Consider the following 16,120-nt stretch of genomic DNA (forward strand, 5'->3'; position numbering starts at 1 on the left):
GGTCCCGGCATTCGGGGAAAGAGGTCCCATGTGCGGGGGAGGCTTGCTGGGACTTGTAGTTCTTCTGGAAAAAACAATATTCTTTCAATTTTCTCAAGGCTATCAGCCCCCCATCCGCAGCCCTTGGATGGGGGGACAGCCTCGGGCTTCACCCCTGGCCCTTGGGTGTCTGGGGGGGGGACCCCTTGATTGAAGGGGTCCCCACTTCCCCAGGGTACCCCGGCCAGGGGTGACTAGTTGGATATTTAATGCCACGGCCGCAGGGCGCTGTGTAAAAGTGACCCCCGGCTGTGGCATCTGTCCAGCTAGTGAAGCCCGATGCTGGTGTAAAAAATACGGGGGACCCCTACTCTTTTTGTCCCCCGTATTTTTTGCACCAGGCGCAGAGCCCGGTGCTGGTTTTAAAAATACGGGGGATCCCCTGTCATTTCCCCCCCCAGATTTTTAGAACCAGGACCGGCTCGAAGAGCCCGAGGCTGGTTATGCTTTGGAGGGGGGACCCCACGCAATTTTTTTTCGGGTTTTTTCCCGTTTTTTAAAAATCGGATCAAAATCCGTCAAATCGGCCGTTTTTCGGCAGCGGGACTGTCGAATCCGTTTTTTATTGAATATGGTGAATATCGGCACCCACTTGCCGGAATTCGATGGTCGAATTGTGTCGAATTAAAAAACGGGCAAAAAATTGCCGCGATTCGCCGCTAATTGCATATACCCCCAAGAAACCTGCTATGTATCATTCCATATCACAGTACAGAGACTGTGCTGAGGAAGACAGTGGGATAATACCCAATACACACTATTACCCCCTCCCATTACCCTCTCTCTCCCCCCTCCGTACATACTATACAGTGCCCTGACAGCACCTGGGGACCCCGCACACATCACTCACCTCACTTCCTGCCGAACTCTCACCATCGCATTCACGTGTTCCCACCACTTCTGTTCTGTGTTTGAGCGTTCGCCGCCTCAGTGAGGAGGAGCACCCAGCGAAAGAGACAGGGTTGGAAAAGTAGGATGGAGAAGCCTGGGCGGCACATGTAGAGGTGGGAGTAAAGAGACAGGGAAGGTTCTGTCGGGACACATTCCACTTGTTTTTACATAGTAATGCGGGGCCGCATGTTTGTTTGACTGCAGTAGAACGATCTCAGCAGAATGTAGTTTCTGGACGAACAGGAACCTCATATTGGCCAGATCGTTCAGTGTGTTTGCCCAATATACACACTCCCACTGTCATTAGCGATATCTTCTTGTTGGCTGTGCAACACGCCCAACCGGATATCGCTAGGTATGCCATGCTTTCTGTCACCGCCCTGCACCGGCAAGTGTGTATGCACTTGCCGATGCGGGGTCCTATCGCCCGCAATATCGATCGCTCTAGTGTGTACTGTGCATCAGAATGGAACAAGATGGCAGTAGGTCGCACAGTTTCCTTCGTCTGGAAGAAAGGGCTAGGCAGATTAATTGCTGAATGTGGCTACGAGCCATTGAAGGGGTTGTAGGATTTCCCGGCAGATGGGATGTCAGCGATCACAATACAGATGCTGACATCCAGATATTGGGGGGAAGGAGGGGGGGGGTGTATGCGTGGAAGTAAGCATGTCCCCCAGGTGGCACCCAAACCTGACCCCCACCTTCAGCCCTAGCCCGCCCACTATGCTTACGGTTGGGATTCCTGCATCAGTCTCCTGACCCTGTCGGGTTCCTGGCGCTGGCATTCTGACAGGTGTCAAGATTCCAGCGTCTGTATTCCAACTGCTGGCATCTTAACCACAAGGTGTCTGAAACCAGGAATACTTATCCATCATGCAATCTGCAGCAGAAAAACGACCACAGACATACAGCCAATGTCATTAAGAACTATATTCAGCATAAAGAAAAATAAGGAGTTCTGGAAGTGATGTTATGGCCCACCTCAGAGCCCTGATCTCAACATTATCAAGTCTGGGATTACATGAAGAGACAAAAGGATTTGAGCAAGTCCACATACACAGAATATCTGTGGTTAGTTCTCCAACATGTTTGGAACTGTGTGCAAGTGTACCTAGAAGAATTGAAGCTGTTTTGAAGGCAAAGGGCAGTCACACCAAATATTGTTTTGATTTAGATTTCTCTTCTGTTCATTCACTTTGCATTTAGTTAATAGTTAACACTTCTATTTTTTAAATCATTCTTACGTTGTATGATTTTTTTCCACACCTGTCAAAAAATTTTGCACAGTACTTTAAGGAAAACTGTTAGATTTAGAGTAACAATAACTATAAACGTCTGTTTATAGAAAACACTATGCCTTTATTAGCAAATTAACTCTATGCATTTAGTGGAAATAAAAAGGAGGACGTGTTTCAAGTCTAATAAAAAATGATCAGGTGGGTGGAGGAAGGGCTGGGAAAGGGCAGCTGGAGGCAAGAGAAGAGTAGTGTGTATTGAGCAGGGATAATTGTCAGGCAATAGATAATGGTGTACTGAGGATAAAAGCTGCTGCCTAATGCTTGTAAGCACAAGCACTTCTCAAACTGAATTCCGAAAGGAATGCAATATGGGAGAATGCCAGGGAAATAGCAATCTATACAGATAATGAGGTGCCTGCAAGCCAACTTGGAAATTATTGGGAGAAAATGACCCAGACACCATATTCTTGGTGGGAATATCCAAGCTGCATATTTCACTGCTGCCCAAGTCTACAGAATATATTGTATAGGCTGCGCTCTATATGTTATTAGCAAACACTACTTGTGTGTATCAATATGTGCATCCTCCAGCAGGTATCAGTGTGGACCAGGGGTGTATTGGGATGGAAAACCAGCCCGCAAAATCCATTTAAGCAGCCCTGATGGGGGTGGGGTCTGTTGAGGGGGTGGGGTCTGTTCACGGGAGCTGGATCCATCCTCATAAGCCTAATTCTGAGTTGTACGAACTTGCAGCTTCCTTACAACTTTTGCTGCAATTTATTTGTGACTTGGTAATGCTCCTTTAATGCACCTCCCTAGTGTACATCCGTGTGTCTGAATATGCAAGGACTGAGACACCACCATCGACCAAAACACTGAAACTTTCACCAGCCCTATGCTATTATTATTATTATCAGTTTCTTATATAACGCTGTATACTCCGTTGCTTTTGCTATTGAAAACAGTGCTAAAACAAAACTCTGTAATAACAGACAGACAGAGGTAGGAAGGCCCTGCTCGCAAGCTTACAATCTCTGCTACATGCAGATCATCTGTGTATATCCTATAATGTGAGCAATTCAGCATCTCTATATGTAACCACTTTCAGCAATGCACCCATACTTTGTTACACCTATGTCTGATTAGTCAGCCCCCCGTAACCACACAGTAACGCTTAACACAATTCTAATACACTTCTTGGTGTATGTGTCTGGGTATGTACTGCACCTTTGGGATGCATGCGCAGATGAAAAATAGTGCACAAGAAAAAAAAAATACTTTGGCTCGCACAGGAAAAAAACAGAGGCACAGACAGCAACAGTTCAGCCGAGATAACCATAAAGCAGCAGAAAGAGACAGAAAACAAGAAAGCAACAGAGACAGCAAGAGAGCAGCAGAGAGAGAGAGAGAGACGGTAATAGAGAGTAAACAGAAACAGACAGCAAGAGAGCAGCAGACACAGACACACTGGGAGCAATTCAGACCTGATTGCGCGCTAGCGGTTTTTGCAGCGCTGCGATCACCGCACTGCGCAGGCGCATTGCACGGGTACAAAGCGGGTCATTGCCGTGCGATGGGTTTTACGAAGAATCCATTCGCACAGCCGATCGCAAGGAGGTTGACAGGAAGAAGGCGTTTGTGAGTGGCAACTGACCGTTTTCAGGGAGTGGTTGGAAAAACGCAGGCGTGTCCAAGCGTTTGCAGGGCGGGTGTCTGACGTCAATTCCGGGACCGGACAGGCTGAAGTGATCGCAGCGGCTGAGTTAGTTCTGGGCAACTCAGAAACTGCACAAATTTTTTTGTACCGCTCGGCTGCACATGCGATCGCACACTTGCACAGCTAAAATACACACTGGTGGCCAGCGACTATGCGAACGCTGGACTGCAAAAACAGCTAGCGAGCGGTCAGAATTACCCCCACAGACAGACAGCAAGAGAGTACCAGAGAATCAGGAAGTGAGCAGCAGGGACAGTCAGAAGTGCCAGGAGAGAGACAGGTAATAGACAGCGGAGAGACAGCCAGCGCCCTAGGCTCATCTTCACCTGGAAGTGGATGCCGTGCTGCAACGCTTTCTCATTGTGTAGGGGGACCTGGGAGTCACATCCATCATCCACCAGGTTGTACATGTTCCTCATCAGCATGGTCGCTTGGCCCGGGGTAGCACGCCTGTCTCCTGATCTGATGGAGGGCTCCAGGGTCTCAGCTCCCCAGTCCAGTCTCCTGGGTAGGGAGGCTCGTGTGAGGCAGAGGACCCCACTCAGCCCTCTCGCTGTGTCTCCTGTGTGCGGCTGCCTGGTGGGAGGTGCCAAGCTTTCCTTGGCTCCAGCTGCCACAGTGCAGTCACAACCGCTCCAGCCGCCATCAGGCTGCGGATTATTGGAGACGTCCGCCGGCCTGCAAGATCACATTATCTGGTTTGCATTCCACAGTGGTGGAATACATGTATGAGGCCAAACCAGTAGGTATGGTGAGTCGACCCGGCCAAGGGACAAATGAGACCAATCTGCCACTGAAAGTGCCCCCATCCACTTGCACACACACACACACACACACACACACACCTCAAATAAATGAGAGTAATATATATATATTTCTCTTTCATCCATCTGGGGAACGCTGCGCACTTACTGATGGGGTTAGAGTGTGTGGGTAGAGAGTTTGGCACCGAACCTATAGGAACTAACTCCTCCCCCCTCTGTCTGTCACAGAATTACCTCAGTTTTAGTTTTGTGCCTGAGGAGTACAGGCACAGACTTCTGTCTATAGATTTTAGTTAGGTTTCTTTTGTTTTGATTTCAGTTTTCTTATATACTTAGTCCCTGTGTACGGGTGACAAGTATAGCAGGAGTGGGCTTAGCTAGTTAAGGATTTTTCCCACTCTACATGGCCTCTGGAAAGCCACCATACTAAAGGTCATCGGGGCTTGCTTATTCCGGTCAGAGATCCAAGGAGGCATTTCCCAGGTAGGACAGCCAACCTGTCTGGACAGTGTTGGGCTGTTACTTCCATTAATATGAATGATTCTGTGTTTCTCTGCCCCCTTCTCCCTCCTCTCCCAGTTTGGTTTTCACTACAGTCTGTGTCTTAGCGGTGGTTATATGGGGACTGTTTGACTGAGGGGCGCTTGTGTTTTCCCCCGCTGGCCTATGCACTAGTCTGGAGGGTTTGTGTGAAGATGCAGAAGACACTTCACCACCGGGAGGCAGTGGACCTTTGAGCGAACGGAGCGGTCCTTTTACTGAAGTGACTGTAGCCGCGGCAGGACGCAGGGGGGAGGTGACAACTTCCCGCCTTATGCTTCCCGCTCAGCAACGTTCTTGCCATCCGCCTACTTCATTCTGTGGGGGTGGGATTGAGCCGCAGACACCATCTTCTCCATGCTGACTGAAGGGACACAGCGGGGGATGCTGAGCAGCACACACGCTTATACACAGGGACGCCAGCATCTCACCCTGTTTAGTACAGGCGGGGATCAGCAAATACCAAGTATTGCAGTGAACCTATATCATTGTGCAGTTGTTATAACAGATGTTGTGGTGATAGATTTAGGGGGACATGTACTAAGAAGTGATAAGAGCGGAGAAGTGAGCCAGTGGAGAAGTTGCCCCTTCAACCAATCAGCAGCTCTGTATAATTTTAAAGTATGCAAATTATAGCTGTTACTTCAGTGCTGATTGGTTGCCATGGGCAACTTCTCCACTGGTTCACTTCTCTGCTCTTATCACTGCTTAGTAAATGTCCCCCTTAGTTTAATCTGGGCTCACTGTTATTCTGTGCTTAGTAAATGTCCCCCTTAGTTTAATCTGGGCTCACTGTTATTCTGTGCTTAGTAAATGTCCCCCTTAGTTTAATCTGGGCTCACTGTTATTCTGTTACTCACTCTGTGATTTATACAGGCGGGGTACATATCATTACAAGACACTAGCTAGAGGGTAATTCTATTGTAGACTTAACTCTGTATAGTGCTAGTTCCTTTTCTTGTTATTTACTCACTGTTTACTTAATAGGCCACTGCTAAGTTTTATACAGAGAATGGCTAGTAAACCGGACAATCTACTAAAGGGAAAGCAGGCTGAACTGTTTATTTTGCCTATTCACAATGTGGCTCCAAACTGTCAAAAGGTAGCACAGAGCCAGGGGCAGATGTATTAACCTGGAGAAGGCATAAGGAAGTGATAAACCAGTGATATGTGCAAGGTGATAAAGGCAGCAGCCAATCAGATCCTAACTGTTAATTTACATATTGGAGCCGATTGGCTGGTGCCTTTATCACCTTGCACATATCACTGGTTTATTACTTCCTTATGCCTTCTCCAGGTTAATACATCTGCCCCAGGTTCTCTATGCACTGCATGTTTTGGGGCACCTGTTGTGGAGCAACAGGGAGGTTCTGAGTATCAGTCAATATCTTTGTGGGCCAGAAACATGGCAGAAGCTAAAGCAGACTTGTGGTAGTCTCAGTCAAGTTCTGACTCAGGTCAGTCTTCTGCGGAACCACAATGGGCGAGAACTATGGGCAAGTGTCTCTGATTTAGCACAGTCTTTAAATAAAATTGTGACTGCTTCGGGTTCCACGGCTACTAAAAGACCGCTATCAAGTTCCCAGGAGAAGAATTAGAATCTGAAACCTCCCCTCTGGAAGAGGGTGAAGTAGACCCAGAGTGGAAGGATGCCTTCGCTTGGGAAGAAGATGAGTTATCTACAAGCTCAGGAGTTAGATTATTGATAGAATAAATTTCTGAAGCACTTACCTATGTAGGTGAAGCTTTATTGGACTCTGCTTCCCTACAGTTATGTGCTTCTGCCTTAGCAGTAAGAGTAAGACAATCTCTATGGCTTCAGGTTTGGAATGAGGATTCAGATTCCAGACAGACGTTAACAGCCGTTCCATTTGAAGGGGAATTCCTATTTGGTTCGGAACTTCCAAAGATTATTTCCAATACCACAGAGGCAAGAGCCCTTTTCTTCCTGTTGCTCCCCAGAAACCTAAACCAACAAGGTTTCGTTCCTGTCGAAACCAGATCGGTGAGTGAAGGGGTCGTATCCGGAGGATAGATTTTGGACCTCAAGGAGACAGTCCCGCACCGATTTTTCGTCACACCTCTCCCAGGCGATCCCTCCAGACGTGAAGCAGTCATTCATGCAACTACAATGCTTTTACACAACGGAGTAATTCTTTCGGTTCCCAACCAACAACAGGGTCAGGGCTTTTACGCAAGTCTTTCTCTTGTAAGCAAACCGGACAGATCGTTTCAGCCCATTTTGATTCTAAAGTGTCTAAATCCGTATCTCGCAATTCAGAATGGAATCCATTCGTTCAATCATCGCTGCCATGGAACCGGAGGAATATTTGGCATCCATAGACAAAAAATGCCTACCTACACATGCCCATTTGGAAGGGTCACCAACATCTTCTGAGATTTGCAATTGGCCCTTGGCATTTTCAATTTCAGGTTCTTCCATTCGGGCTCTCCACGGCCCCTCAGGTGTTTACAAAGGTCATGGCTCACGTGGTTGCAGTACTGAGGTGTCAAGGAGTCAACATCACTCCGTATTTAGACAACCGCTTGTTGAAGGCTCCATCACAGACACTTCTTCACCAACACTTGCAACTCACAATAGACACCCTGACATCATTTGGGTGGATAGTGAACTTCCCGAAATCGTCTCTGACTCCCTCTCAAAGGATGGTGTTCCTAGGCCTCTTATTCGACATCAGGAACCAGAAAGTTTTTCTGCCTCAGGACAAGATTCAGGATTTGCATTCCATGATCCGATCTCTACTACAATTACCATAGGTCTCAGTTCTACGGTGTATGCAGGTATTGGGCAAGATGGTAGCGACATTCGAGGCAGTACTCCATGCTCGACATCTTCAAGTTCAGATTCTCTACTGTTGGACTCGAACGGGCCCACGTCTGGACTTACAGTTGTTCTGCTTGTCAGTTCGGACATGTCAGTCGCTCCTTTGGTGGCTTCACAGTCACAATTTGACGAACGGGACACAGTTCACTGTTTGGACCTGCATGATGGTTATCACGGACGCCAGCCTCACAGGTTGGGGGACGGTGTTTCAATCTCAACACTTCCAGGAAACAAAGCTACTGATCAACATTCTGGAATTGAGAACATTCCGTTATGCTCTGCTTCAGATACAATCCTCCGTCAGAGGTCTTTCGGTACGCATTCAATCGGACAATGCCATGGCGGTGGCTTACATCAACAGACAAGGAGGAACTCGCAGCTGGAGAGCCATGAAAGAAGTTTTTCATATTCTACAGTGGGCGGAACATCGGGTCCCAGCAATCTCCATAGTTCACCTTCCTGGAGTGGAGAACTGTGAAGCAGACTACTTACATGGTTCATCCAGGGGAGTGAGAGATTCATTAGGAAGTCTCTCTCTCTGGTGCCTCGTGGGGAACCCCCGACGTAGACCTCATGGCGTCTCGTCTAAACAAAAATCTTCCACCTTACAAGTCAAGAGCTCAGGATCCTCAGGCAGTACTAATCGATGCCTTAATAGCTCCATGGCGGTTTCATCTGGCCTATGTATTTCCACCGTTTCCTCTGATTCCACGATTGCTTCAGCGCATCAGACGAGAAGGCCTGCCAGTCATTCTCATAGCTCCAGATTGGCCTCGTCGCCAGTGGTACACCCTTCTAGGCAGCATGGTGACCAGGGAACCTTTCCGTCTACCTCTATGTCCAGAACTACTTCTTCAAGGGCCTTGTCGTCACCATGATTTACCGCGTCTGGCTTTGACGGCATGGTTCTTGAATCCAGCATTCTTAGGGCAAAGGGTTTATCTCGGCCAGTGGTGAAAACTATGCTCTAAGCTAGAAAACCAGTCACCTCTCGGATTTATCATAGGGTGTGACAAACTTACATTGCCTGGTGTGAGATACGCGGGTGGTCACCGGGTATCCTTCGTTTACCTCGATAGTTGTCCTTCCTTTAGGAGGGTCTGACGAAAGGACTTCATATTTCCTCCCTTAATGGGCAGGTTTCCGCTCTGTCTGTACTTTTTCAAAAAAGGTTGGCCCTTATTCCGTAGGTCCAGACGTTTCTTCAGGGGGTCCTCAGGATTCAACCTCTGTTTGTTCCCCCGGTCCCTCCTTGGGATTTAAATTTGGTTCTAACAGTGCTTCAGAGAACTCAGTTTAAGCCTCTGGAGCCTGTAGAATTGCGGTTCCTTACTCTTAAGGTGGTTTTTCTCTTGGCCATTGCTTCGGCCAGACGTGTTTCAGAGTTGGCGGCAGACCTTTGTTAGTCTTTCATGATGATCGAGTGGTCTTGCGTACGAAACCTTCCTTCTTGCCGAAGGTTGTCTCTGCTTTCCACTTGAATCAGGATATTGTGCTTCCAGCGTTTGTTCCAGATTCATAGGAGACTATGGTCATTTGGCATTATTGGACGTTGTTAGGGCCTTACTCATTTATTTGTCCCATACGAAATCTATTTGCCGTACGGATACATTGTTGGTTCTAATTGATGCACCCAAACGGGGTTGGCCAGCTTCTAAAAACACGGTGGCTCGTTGGGTGACTTCTGTAATTCGACAGGCCTATGTATCATCTATGGTCCCTGTTCCTGACCTCTTAAGGGCTCATTTGACTAGGGCCGTTGGGGCCTCCTTGGCTGTTCAAGGTGGTGTTTCTGTTGGAACAGCTGTGTAGAGCGGCGACTTGGTCGTCGGTGCATACCTTCACAAAGTCCTACCGTTATCATACTTTTGGTTTGGAGTCTACCTCTGTTGGGTGTCAGATTTTACAGACGGCTCTACCGTCTTGCTCTCCCTCCTCTAATTAGCTTTCTTTGGGAAATCCCATCAGTAAGTGCGTAGCGTACCCCAGATGGGTGAAAGAGAAAAAGGGATTTTTGTTTACTTACCGTAAAATCTCTTTCTCTGATTCCATCTGGGGGACGCTGAGATCCCTTCCGTATTTTTGTCTGGTTTATTGGTTCTCTGATCTGTCTCTTCCGGCTTTGCTCAACGTTAACTGAGGTAATTCTGTGACAGACTGAGAGTGGGAGGAGTTAGAGTGGGGAGGAGTTAGTTTCTATAGGTTCTGTGCCAAACTCCCTACCCACACACTCTAACCCCATCAGTAAGTGTGCAGCGTCCCCCAGATGGAATCAGAGAAAGATTTTACGGTAGGTAAACATAAATCCCTTTTTTATACATATAATAAATATTTACAGCCATTTACTGCATATTGGCTGCCAGCTCCTTTGTTGGCTTGCTTCAGAGAGGCTGGACAGGGCTGGAGGAGGACTAAGAGGCAGAGCCGTCAGTAGTGACCGACGGCCCGGCTCTGTAAAGACTCCTGTGGGGGGCGGCTGCACATGCGCTGCCGCTCCGCCGGCGGACATTTTTCAGTGTCCACTTAACGCTGCCCGATCGGAGCTGAACTCTGATCGCGGCAGCCGGCCAGCATGGGGGATGACGGGTGGCCACTGAAGGGAAGCCGGACAAGCCAAACAGAATCTGGTCCGGCATCTCTGCACACCAATCCGCCCCTGGTTTGGAGACAAATACAGGACTGCATATAACCCAATGAGAGATAGGCAAAGTAACCTTTCCTTCCTCTGACTGGATGTGTGAATCAGTGTACGAATGTGCTGGAGGACAGGAGAAAATCACTCAGTTGATACATTGTCAAGAATATATGAATATTCTATTGATGTCACTACATGTAATAGCTTAAAGTACCGTACAAGAGCATATATTACAATATGTCACAAGTCTGATGAATAGTGCCATAGTCTCACCTGGTCATGGAATCTTGCTTCTCCTGGTGCTTGCTCTTTACTAGCGCTCTGACTTCCACTGTGCGGACTAGACAATCTTCCGGTAGCATAGCTCTCACTCATATTAATAATGGAAGCCTCAGGAATAGGAATCCTTGTGGGTTTCTTTTTATCTGGAGTATTGGGTTCTATGAAAAAAATAAATACTTTTTAAGTTGAATCGACTTTCTAATGTCATGTAATTGGGAATTTTTGTTTAAATTCACAATAAAAGCTAAGCGAGTACTAATTATCATAATCAACCTATGCTTTATGGTATTGAAAGTTCCCATCAGTGGAGGAGTAATGCAAAGCTATGTTACTTATATGGGAGTGTTGAAACAATGATCAATAAGTCACATTTTCTGAAATGTAGCAGTCTATACCAGGAACTAGCACTGGAATAATATGTGACATATGCCTGGAGTTCTGTATATGTTGAAAAGTAAGCTCCTTGTACATTATCTATACTGTACTCTCCAATTTACCCTACAAGATTAAGTTAAAGATCCACTAAAAGAAAACACAAGTCATTTTATAGAGACATGCTACCTAATAATCAGGAGCTTATGAGAATGACAGACATCAGGATTGATGCACCCATCCAGCTGGAATACAACTTTATTTAGACACTATGGGGCTGATTTTGAGTCGGATGCACCTGCGGCCACTGTTTATGGCCATGGGAGCATACTTACTGTAGTACTAGCTTATGCAAGAGTCCGCCCATGGGTCTGCATGTGGAAACACATCCTGCCCACTGTCTTTCTATCTGCAGCCAAAGCGGTCATCATATCCCGATTTGCACCCACCGCATAGTGGGTGTGAGAGACCAGTCAGAAATGAGCGCACGTATGCTACAAACGTGCATTGAAGTTGGCTTCCATGCTCAGAACACATGGGTATAGTACGATAGGCCGAATTACCTGTTCCGGGTGGCAGCGAGCGGGGTGATTTTGGGTGCCATTGCCAGTGTTTACACACTGCTGCAACAGCAACCCACCCTCTTCTCAGGAAGTAGGATTCCCCCTATGAACACTGACATGGTTACTGTCAACCATCTGACTGGCTAGCTAACACTCCTATGAGGTCAGTTCCATGTGTCCACATGACGGTCGCCCAGAAATGCTCATTTCACTGGAAACGTGCTTTGTTGACAGATGGTTCAATCCATATGAACTTGCGATCTCCAATATTGATGAATCGTTTGCCTGGTCCAGCGCATGTGCAGTCACCAATTTCTTTCTATGGCACATGCTGAGCTGCACAAGATTCACCCGCATTTCCACTTGCGTCTGACTCATAAGCAGGGCCTTTGGCTGATAGCACCTAGCTGCATAGCAGATGTATATGCAGTGATTCACACATACAGATTTGTGAATGTTACCTTGCATTTTAGATATAGGGGTCCTTTCAGAATACACTACTCCTTGTGTCAAATATAGACTGCTTAAATATGCAGGCACAAATATATACACATCACAATCTTCGTACTAAGCAATGCCACACTCCACAAAGATTACAAAGACCCAAAACTTTACAGTAGTACGTACTATCACCATGAAAAATATTTTACTAATATGCGCGCATCCCCCCCATTGGCTAAGAACCAGGGGTTGCAACACGCAGCCAGTCTACCCAGAGCTCTATCACTTCCATAATATAGAGCCAGCAAATCAATTTAGATTTCCCACTTTGTGACTTCTCAACCTGTTCACATATCACCCCCAAGTTATACAAAAGAGCACCAAGAAAGAAAGAAAGAAAGAAAGAAAGAAAGAAAGAAAGAAAGAAAGAAAGAAAGAAAGAAAAAGAAAGAGGGCATAAATAAATATAGAAGTTTTCGATTTGTAAACTTATGAGGGCATTTCCTGCTATATCGATGCATCATATGTAAGATTTAATTTTTTTCAGCCCAGATTTTACATTTTGCATATGGTCTGCAAACAGGTATCTACAACAAATATGTAGGATTTGCCATGAAACACATTAATTGCATATTTGTAGAACATCAATATGAAACGTGGTAGTTAGCAATATAGAACTTCTATTCCATCACAACTCACCATTTGGGGAAGATTTTCTCTTTAGTCCAATGACAAGTTTGTTCATTTCAACCGTGCGTTCTTCAGCTGTTAAATTATAAATAAATACCTCATAATTTCCATATCTACAGCACAACGATTTACATAAATTGTGATTGAAACAGCAAAAAGAACGGCAAACTGCAACAAGGAATTATAGGCAAAGACATGCTAAAATGTGTGTGTGTGTGTGTGTGTGTGTGTGTGTGTGTGTGTGTGTGTGTGTGTGTGTGTGTCTCATCGTATCTGAACTCCTACATTTGTGGGCGCGTATTCTGACCGGTGTCACCAGAGCGATAACTGTACAAATGTATTGTTTTTCTAAAAGAAGGGGTTTGTATCCTGCAGCCTTCATAAAATAATCCTAAGGGTTATAGCAAAGACAGTTATTTCCCTGGTGCATGTGCAATAGGTCCTCTCTTAGCAAGGGACGGCTCCTATCGGTAGAACAGTCCCTTGCACAATTATTCATGCATACGGCATTAAGAAACGCCAGTATAATTGTGTTAAGGTATGGGATGTATTGCATTGATACATCCTGCACCACACAGATGGAGCCTCCGTTATCGACGCTCCCGCTGTGACTAGGCCCTCCCGCCTGGGCGCACCTAGTCACTGTGAGCTTCTCCGTGCGCCCGGACGGAGAGGCTCTCCACTCACTTGAATGGAGAGCATCCCCGTCCGGGCGCGTGCGCGCACCCACCCACACAGAGACGCTTGAAATGTGAAGCGTCTCCGTGCACTCCCGGCGTGACTAGGCGGATGGACCTCCTAGTCATGCCGGGAGTGCACGCCTGTGCCTCAGCCAGCAGAGACAACGCTGGCTCCATCTGTACTTATTATGTTTCTTATATAGCACAGCATATTCCGGTTAGGCTTAGGCTGCGGGTAGGGAGGGCTTACTAAATTGTGTCAGTATTCTGACTGCTGCTGTCGACAATCTGCCTGTCGGGATCCCATACCCAACCCATCTATAGTAATTAGAGCAATAGCACAGATACCAAGAGGTGTTCGTGTTTACCTATGAGGCCTTGTTGTGTAGTAATCGTGTTGGGTTCTTCACAGATTCCTCTGCACGTAAATCCTTCAATATGAACACTATCTGCAGTCACCTCAGAAGCCTTTGGTAGTCGCTGTATTAAATGATCAATCTCCTCATAGAATTTCATGCTCTTTCTCAGTGCATGCAGAGTCTCGTCTTTTTTAACACTGTAATATTCATATTTTAGGTTTTTGTACTTAGTCCTGCACTGCTTCCAGTCTCTATTAATCCCACACTCCAACAGTTTGTGAGCGATCTCCTCAAACAGCTCTTTGTTCCTGAATGTACCCTCCAGTTGCCGGGAGATGCGCTCCTCTGACCACACGTGCAGGAGAGATCTAACTTCGTGATCACTCCAATTTCTGCCCCCTCCTGTGTCATTTACTGTCACTATTCTGAAGTCCTTGTCAGCCTCATCCTCTAGTTCTGTACCTGGGCACATATGAAAAATAAAAAAATCAGAGAACCAATCACCAACCCAGTAAGTAAAGCAAATATATAGGCATGAAACATACAATAATTGTGAAGGTATTTTCCCTACATTTATGCAGCCTTGATTATCCAGAGTACTGTTCACAGAAGCTGTGTCATGTAAGACAACAAACCACAGTTACAATGTGATGTCTTTCTATTCTGGGAATAGAAGTCTGATGCTCTGTTAAAACAAAATGCCACTAATAAATTTCAAAATAGTCTCAGATCTAGCAATATAATAATATTCCCCCAATCCTCCCCCCCCCCCCCCCCCTCACCCACCCTCTTCAGTACAAGTGGCACTGTGTACCTCCAGCAGCGGCGGGTCCCCCTCTCATCAATGCCAGTAGCAGAGGTTCCATTTCAACGCTGGCAGAAGGCCAGGTCTTGTCTACAGGTTTTTACACCGGGGCTGGTCAGTAGATCACGACGTCGAGCCCCAGCAACAACAGTGTTAGAGAGGGGGAGGAAAGGGGAGGGGGTTGGATCAGATGGACCGCCTCCTCTTGCTAGTACTGCGGTGCCTGACCGTTCCGTTGTAGGCTCCATCATTGCACCGCACCACCGCTCGTCTCCGAAAAAGTTAGAAACAATAGAGGGGGGAGGGGGGTTCATTTGCTGGTTTACAACCCCCACTGTCGGCCCTGCCATAGTGACCAGGGCAAGTGCCCCGCTCTCAAACACCCCCACCCACCCCTTTTGTTACACCACTGCCAACACAACTAATAAAAGTCTAATTATCTATTATAATAATATGGATACATGTATGACCCTAAGTAATTATTATACAGTGCATCCGGAAAGTATTCACTGCGCTTCACTTTTTCCACATTTTGTTATGTAACAGCCTTATTCCAAAATGGAATAAATTCATTTTTCCCCTCAAAATTCTACACACAATACCCCATAATGACAACATGAAAAAAGTTTTTATGATTTTTGCAAATTTATTAAAAATAAATAACTGAGAAATCACATGTACATATGTAGTCACAGCCTTTGCCATGAAGCTCAAAATTAAGCTCAGGTGCTTCCTGTATCCACTGATCATCCTTGAGATGTTCCTACAGTTTAATTGGAGACCTCCTGTGGTAAATTCAGTTGATTGGACATGATTTGGAAAGGCACACACCTGTCTATATAAAGGTCTCACACTTGACAGTGCATGTCTGAGCACAAACCAAGCATGAAGTCAAAGGAATTGTCTATAGACCTCAGAGACAGGATTGCCTCGAGGCACAAATCTGGGGAAGGGTACAGAAAATATCTGTTGCTTTGAAGGTCCCAAAGAGCACAGTGGCCTCAGTCATTCGTAAATGGAAGAAGTTCAGAACAACCAGGACTCTTCCTAGAGCTGGCCGGCCATCTAAACTGAGCGATCTGGGGAGAAGGGCCCTAGTCAGAGAGGTGACCAAGAACCCGATGGTCACTCTGTCAGAGCTACAGCATTCCTCTGTGAAGAGAGGAGAATCTTCCAGAAGGACAACCATCTCTGCAGCAATCCACCAATCAGGCCTGTATGGTAGAGTGGCCAGACGGAAGCCACTCCTTAGTAAAAAG

At 46.5% G+C, this 16,120-nt stretch overlaps 1 protein-coding gene across 8 annotated transcripts in view; it reads right to left on the reverse strand.

Annotated features, from left to right (window-relative positions):
• Window positions 1-16,120, reverse strand: part of PAICS (phosphoribosylaminoimidazole carboxylase and phosphoribosylaminoimidazolesuccinocarboxamide synthase) — a 124,576-nt gene that overhangs the window by 29,037 nt on the left and 79,419 nt on the right. For all 8 annotated transcript variants that reach the window (XM_063920874.1, XM_063920873.1, XM_063920876.1 and 5 more), the window contains 3 exons: window positions 14,066-14,518; window positions 13,027-13,092; window positions 10,943-11,109 (listed from right to left, as the gene is read on the reverse strand). In XM_063920874.1, coding sequence (XP_063776944.1) covers window positions 10,943-11,109; window positions 13,027-13,092; window positions 14,066-14,518 — 686 coding nt within the window. The remainder of the gene's footprint in view (window positions 1-10,942; window positions 11,110-13,026; window positions 13,093-14,065; window positions 14,519-16,120) is intronic.

This window comes from Pseudophryne corroboree, chromosome 1, assembly GCF_028390025.1.
Source record: "Pseudophryne corroboree isolate aPseCor3 chromosome 1, aPseCor3.hap2, whole genome shotgun sequence".
NCBI classification, from domain to species: Eukaryota; Metazoa; Chordata; class Amphibia; order Anura; family Myobatrachidae; genus Pseudophryne; species Pseudophryne corroboree.